The sequence below is a fragment of the Oreochromis aureus genome, linkage group 10, assembly GCF_013358895.1.
Source record: "Oreochromis aureus strain Israel breed Guangdong linkage group 10, ZZ_aureus, whole genome shotgun sequence".
Lineage (NCBI taxonomy): Eukaryota > Metazoa > Chordata > Actinopteri > Cichliformes > Cichlidae > Oreochromis > Oreochromis aureus.
Window position 1 is genome coordinate 18,104,373 of NC_052951.1, and position 7,073 is coordinate 18,111,445.

Below are 7,073 nucleotides of genomic sequence, written 5' to 3' on the forward strand. Positions count from 1 at the left end.
GTAAATCATCACAAGACTGGTTCAGATCTCTAGATTTGTGTTACAGTGTTTATGTGGTATTATTCCACTTGCCACAAATTTTAGTGCAATTGGGAAACAGCGCCCCCCTCTCGCTGTGGCTGGTTAGGTGAGGCTGGCTGCAGTATTCGCTGCCAGTCTGCCGTAGCCATAGGAGAGGTGAGTTGTATTGTTCCGCACACAATGTAGCTAACTAGTACAGACACATAAAACATGTTTGACCAACTGATGGGCACCGGGTATAATAAGTGTTTAGTGAACACATGTCCAACACCAGTATGTACTTTTAATTTGTTTATTATTGTGTAAAACTGTATGCTAAAGCGGAATGCTAATGGGATATTCTGCCATAGTGTGCTGTGTGGAGTGGTGTGTGGCGAGCCCTTTGCAGTGATACAACACCGTTGTTTCCATTCAGGAAATAAAGTGGCAACGATCAATCAGAGACTCCTTGTCTTCTTAAAAACACCACACAACGCAGAGTCGAGGAGTCTGTTTGGGCCGACCTGTTGCAGCGGGGTGAAGCAGAAACCGGTTATATTTGCATATTTCTAAATTCCTTTGGAAAGATAAACCCCCGCGTATCAGCTTAAAAACACTACAAAGAACCAAGGATAAAGGAGGACTAGATCTATCTAACTTTCAACACTACTTCTTAGCCAACAGGCTTCAATTCATCTCAGGATGGTTAAAACATACCTTCCTAATGAGCCTTGGCTAGATGTAGAAGAGGCACTATGCTATCTAGAGATATCAGACCTACCATTTATCAGCTTAAACATCAAACAACAGGAATGCTTTAAAAGCATAACATCAGCTCTTCTCTGACAGCATCGTGGGAGTTTCTAAAAATGACGGAGTCTTCATTAATTCCATGCAAACGTGCACCTATCTGGAACAACCATAACATATTAGAAGACAATAATATTATTAACTTCCCAGATTGGAGTTGCAAAGGAATGAAATACTTATATATAACATATATTAGAATGAACAGACTTTATTCTGTTTGACAAACAAGTTATACGATATGGGATCAACAAGAAAAGATTTTTAGAATATAGACAAATTAAATCCACAGTAAAAAAGAAATTTAAACCCAGTCAAGTTGAATTACAAACACCACCAAGTGTGGTACAATTTCTTACTATTAAAACCCCCAAATTATTATCTAAAATATACAGAACACTTTCTAAAATAGATGAATCAATATTCCTTCCTATTACAAAATGGGAAGCAGATTTATCGATCAGCTTAAACCAAAACTTCTGGTCTCAGTTATGGTTAAAAACCTTTCAACTGATTAGAAATCCCAGTCTGCAATTAATACAACACGAAATACTACACAGAGTGCACTATACACAGTTAAAAAAAAATCTTAAAAAAACAGTAATATTCCAGCAGCTGGGGCGCCAAAATACTGCCGTAAAATAACAGAAAATAACTTCCTCATAAAAATACAGTTATTTTCAGTAATGAAAATAGAGTTTGTTGCGCTAATTTTACATGGGATTCTGCCTTTTCCAAGTGCTTTTAGACATTAAATTAGGAACATTTTAACGTGATCAAACAATGAAATTACCTATAAACAAGGTCAATGAATGTGGCAATATGAATCATAATACGTAAATGTACAGAAATATACAGTTAACAGTTGGTTTAAATAATAATGGATTGCATGCCCTGGGACAGACTGACAGAGGCGAGGCTGCCATATCGCACCATCGGCCCCACTGGCCATCACCAGTAGGGTAGGTGAAGAGTCTTGACCAAGGACACAACGACCGAGAGTGTCCGAGCCGGGGCTCGAACCGGCAACCTTCTGATCACAAGGCAAACTGCCAACTCTTGAGCCACGATCGCCCTAAATAGCAATGATAATAACACTTATGTGATGTAACACAAGCTTATAGGAATCATGTTATATATTTTTCCATAGCATTACATTTGAATTCAACAGTTCAATCTTTCAAATAACGGACAGATATTTGTGAAATCATGATACATTTGTGAATGTATTTTAACAATCTAAATATGCATATGTACAGACAGATACATTTAATAACCATGAAAATTATGTTTTATTACATTACAGTGATTTTACGTTAATTGACATTTGAAATGTGAAATCACAGTCTATTTACGTAACTTTAATGATATCCTAGAAAGACAGAACAAAACTGTAAAATATACAGTAAGATACTTTGACATTACTATTTTTTGGAACAGTGCAGGTCATCGAATGTTCAAGATCGGCTTTACGTCTTCTAACAACTGCTCACACTGTCAAAGTAATACAACAGACATTTACATCCACGTTCTGTCCACCAGAGCCGGCCACAGCTCTGTTTTCTTTCTTGTTTTCTTTGTTTCTTTCTCTTTCTCCCTTTCCATATAATTGTCTTTTCAATTTGTAATAACTTAAGATAAAATAAAATAAATAAACAATGATAAATTAGATTAATAAAGTGGGACAATATGGCATTGGCATATTTTCTTTACTTGAAAATATCAATCCGCTGGGCTCTTTCCTGGCTTTCAGACAACAATTCTGATTACTAAAGTACCGAACGGGACAGGGAAAAAAAAAGAAGTAAAGTTGGAATCTCAGCATGCAAAGAAAAAAGAAAAAAAAAAGACAGCAAATGTAAAAACTGTAACACTAAAACATATGCCTCACTTTTTATTTCTTTGTTTTTTTTCTTTGTTTTGTCTACATCATGACTGTTTTGGAGAGTGGCTTTCTCCTCTCAGTTTTTTGTTTAGTGAAGACTCTTTATACTTCTAAATGCATGACTTGATGCATGCTCAATCATCCAGGTAAGAAAATGGTCTGGTCATCTGGACGTGGCGTTTTCAGTGGGAGAAACGTTTCATCAGTCATTCAAGTGACTTCTTTAGTCTCAGCTGACTGCAGGTTTCTCCATCCAAGTTTCAGTCATCCTTTGCACAATGACTGAAACTATCCCACTGAATGAACAATGGGCTGTGAGCTCAGTTCCTTGATCAATAATATCCACATTGTCTTGAATTTTCTCTAAACACAGAGTCCCTGTGGCTTACCCCAAAACACGCTGTGTCAAAAATTGGTCCACCCCAAGGATCGGGTCCCCTGACACAAACAGAGTAATATAGTGTACGTTGTTAAGTGCCAGGAGGATTGCTATGCTTTATAAATCAGGGAAACCAGATAACCTCTGGCTAAGCAGATGGCACAACACAGGAGAGCTAACTCGTCAAGCCAGGAATCCGCAGTCTATTCACACCTACAGGCCTGTGGCCACTCTTTTAGTGATGAAGATGTACACGTCCAGGGACATGCTGGTTTGAGCGGAGAGTCAATGAGGCCATTTACATGAAAAGGGAAAGACCATCTCTGAATCGAAGAGGGAACTAAGGGTGCATCTTTACCATCTTACAATGCTGTGATTGCAGCCATTCCCCAACTCTCTGCGAATGCTACTCATGCCCAGTGATCAATGGTCATGAGTACTATTCAGTGATCAATGGTTTTTGATCAGTGGTTGTTGATCAATGGTCATGACAATTTGCATATTAAATGTCAAGGAACTGACCAAGCAGCCCATTATTCATTTAGTGGGCTGGTTTCAGTTATTGTGCAAAGATACTTTTTATAAGGCTGGGGAAACCTGCAATCAGATGAGACTGAAGCCAGTGACACCAGTCAGCTAACCGCGAAACACATGCCCACACATCGACAGACCAAGTGATTTGCTCGTGTTGCATTGTAGGTACTAGTGGCAGCAAAATCGAAACACTGCATCAAGCGCTAGCATTTCCAGCACCGGTAACCATTCATTCTGCGGTTTTAATCCCTACTTGCATATTATTTGCCCCCCAAAAAGTTACGCACAAAACGAAAGAGAACACGGCAGGTCCATACAAAGACAGACTTGACAGGCAAAAAATAGGTAAGAGGAAAAAATCAAAGGAGTGAAAAGGCTAGACCCATACGAGCTTACAGAGTGGACTAAAGACGTTAGCGTGCTGCCCAACTTTCATCACGCTCACTTTCATCACGCTCATATTCATAATTATATGATCCTTAGTGTGAGTGCATACACTCATGAAGTGTTTGGTAACTTCAGATCCCTGCAACAAGCCCTGGTCCAGTTTACCGACAGATGGGTACAGGACCTTGAGATGTTCCGAGTAGAACAAAAGACCATCATCAGTACAAAGGTAAGTTTACCAGTCTCACAAATTGTCTTCATAAATACCCATTAGAAAACCGTGAAATGATAAGTACTCAAAGATCAATGGAAATTAATTAGAAGTGGAAATAATTTCTCTTCCAAATTAAGAAAATGTAGCAGTGACAATAGTAGTGTATGTTTTAATCATACTGGACAAAAATGAAACAAAAATCTGAAATAAATTCTGAGAATACAAGTATTTCTTTTTTTCAATGTACCATAGTACAGTAATAATAAAAGTAAAATGCAATACTCTGTCAAGACAATTCACTATTTATAAATCACTGCAGATTTACTGTACAGTGTATCCTCTAAAACATGTTTTTCTGTATTGACTGTTTCAGGTAAATCACTCCATGCACCTCAGCCAAAAGCCTCTTCAGCCCTGGGTTATCCTTAAATCTAATGGGGAGGTTGAGAGTGCCCAGTGCACATGCATGGCTGGTGTGGCAGAGAAGTGTGTACATGTGGCAGCTCTCCTGTACAAAACTGACACTGCAGTGCATCTACGAGGGATAATCACACCTACAGATGATCAGGCTTACTGGATAGTGCCCTCAAATGTGAAGGAGCTCTTGGCCAATCACTACAGAATCCAGAACCCAGTGTTTCACAAGGACAACCTTCCATGGATGTTGCAGTGACAATCAAAAAAAGAAAGAAAAAAGCTTGTTAAGAAAAGTTATCAGACAGTATTCCGGTTACACCCGTTTAGACTCAACTCTTATATTGCAGGTTTGTTTTAAGATTTCTGGTTCAGTGTCATATTAGGGTGGACCCATCTTCCTGTACTCTGCGCTTTATTTTACCAGTTTTTCTATCACTCACTGTGATAGATCATGTTAAAATTACTACAAATGTCATTCACATACTTTGGTGTATCTATTTTCTGATTTGGACAGCTGTCATTAAAATTTTTCCTTTATCTCCTGTACAGGCCAACAAAATCAATTTGGCTTTTCAGGTTGTAGTATTACACAACATTTTCAGATCCAATTGAAGTAAAATAAGTGTTTCATAATTCATTCAATTTATTGTCTTTATTTATAATTGGCATTATTGTTTCATTTTATAATAGAATCTTACAAGACAAAGGCAAAGTTGTATTTCATTGTGCTTTATTAGCTGCTTTGGTGAGAAACACATCAACACTGCAAAAAAAAAAAAATAAATTCAAAACAACATATTGGAAAACAGTTATTCATCACTTGATTGCCTCAATACAACACTTGAGCATATCTTTGTGAGCGCAAATGAAACAGCGACTATCTTATCCAGCAAAGTCAAGTTTTCACCTCCACACAGCACCACTAAACCTAGATGTATGGTGTCATTCAGTATGGTGTACTTTGAGCGTAGACAGCCTATAACTCATTCAACATGGATCCTGATGTGTGCAAATTTTCGTGTCTCTTCCACATCTTTTGCTTGTAGCTGACTATGACCCCGGGTAAATGCTGGGATTTTTAAAGTGGCAACCATTCTTATCTTATCAATTCTTATCAATTCTCATTCCTGAGGAAGATAGTACACACTCACAGACATAAACCAGCTGGGATGACATTCCCCATTTACATAAACTCTATGCAACATAGCCACCACCCATGTTACATCAGCTCACTGATGGATGGCATAAACTCAATTCAGTTTATGAGCATGTGACACACATATCTGAATTTCTACTGTCACATAGACATAAAATATAAATACCACATCTCTCACACTACAACATTCTTTGCTGCATCGTGTGCTTGATAGAGTCTGGTGTGGGGTTAGGTTTTGCCACAGCAAGAATCTTGTACATCATTATCTTTTATGTATTCTGCTCTTTTTATGTTTAGGGAAACAAATATTTGAATGGGATCAGAAGATCAAGCCACTACCATGTTTAATAACACATTTGTTCGGCCTGAAAAATTTTATCTCAGTGGGTTTTCCAACATCCCTCATATTAGGTATTTCTGTGTCTTCCTGTGTTTTGTCTACATCATGACTGTTTTGGGTAATGGCTTTCTTCTCTTAGTTATTTGGCTGGTGAAGACTCTTCATACTCCTAAATACATGATTGTGTTCAACATGGCATTGACAGATTTGTGTGGGAGCACAGCTCTCATTCCAAAACTCTTAGATACTTTTCTGTTTGACAGGAGATACATTTTCTATGATCCCTGTTTAAGTTATATGTTCTTTGTTGTTTTCTTTGCAAGTATGCAGTCATGGACACTTGTCGCGATGGCATATGACAGGCTTATAGCAATTTGTCTCCCTTTAAGGTATCATAGTATTGTGACTGAAGCATCAATTGCTGCAGTTCTTCTGTTTGTATGGATTTTTTTGGTGAGTGTAATTGCAACCATGGTTGGGCTTCTAAATCGTCTCTCATTCTGTAGATCTTTAGTAATAAATAGCTTTTATTGTGATCATGGGCCAGTCTTTCTTCTAGCTTGTAATGATACATCTGTAAATTTTAACCTGGCAATTTCCCTAGTCATTATAATTCTCATCATTCCCCTAGCATTCATAGTAGTCACATATGTCTGTATTTCCATAGCACTGAGGAGGACTACGTCAAGAGAAGAAAGAGTCAGAGCGTTAAAAACTTGTACTTCTCACCTGATCCTTGTGGTCATGTTCTTCTTGCCAGTTGGGATCACTAACATAGTTGCATGGGCCTCCTACATTGATCCTAATGCCAGAATGATAAATTACACATTGACACACACCATACCACCTTTGCTCAATCCTATTGTATATGCTTTAAAGACAGAAGAAGTGAAAAATGCAATAAAAAAGCTTTGCAAAAGAAATAATGTTAGCAATACAGTCACAAAATGCTGA

The 7,073-nt window shown here is 37.9% G+C and overlaps 1 protein-coding gene across 1 annotated transcript; it reads left to right on the forward strand.

The window, feature by feature from the left end:
* The first annotated feature begins 5,839 nt into the window (after positions 1 to 5,839).
* On the forward strand, positions 5,840 to 7,073 carry LOC116322123 (putative olfactory receptor 13C6). Its single transcript, XM_039618776.1, has 3 exons — positions 5,840 to 5,919; positions 6,164 to 6,405; positions 6,880 to 7,073. Exons 1-3 carry the CDS (start codon positions 5,840 to 5,842, stop codon positions 7,071 to 7,073), a joined length of 516 nt encoding a protein of 171 aa, XP_039474710.1.

What these genes read in the sequence shown, in the direction of transcription:
- LOC116322123 (XM_039618776.1), top strand. Translation starts at nt 5,840, where the DNA reads ATGTTACATCAGCTCACTGATGGATGGCATAAACTCAATTCAGTTTAT. An exon ending in CACATATCTGAATTTCTACT is followed by an intron (nt 5,920 to 6,163) that starts GTCACATAGACA and finishes ATTTTATCTCAG; the next exon opens with TGGGTTTTCCAACATCCCTC. An exon ending in ATACATTTTCTATGATCCCT is followed by an intron (nt 6,406 to 6,879) that starts GTTTAAGTTATA and finishes TCTTCTTGCCAG; the next exon opens with TTGGGATCACTAACATAGTT.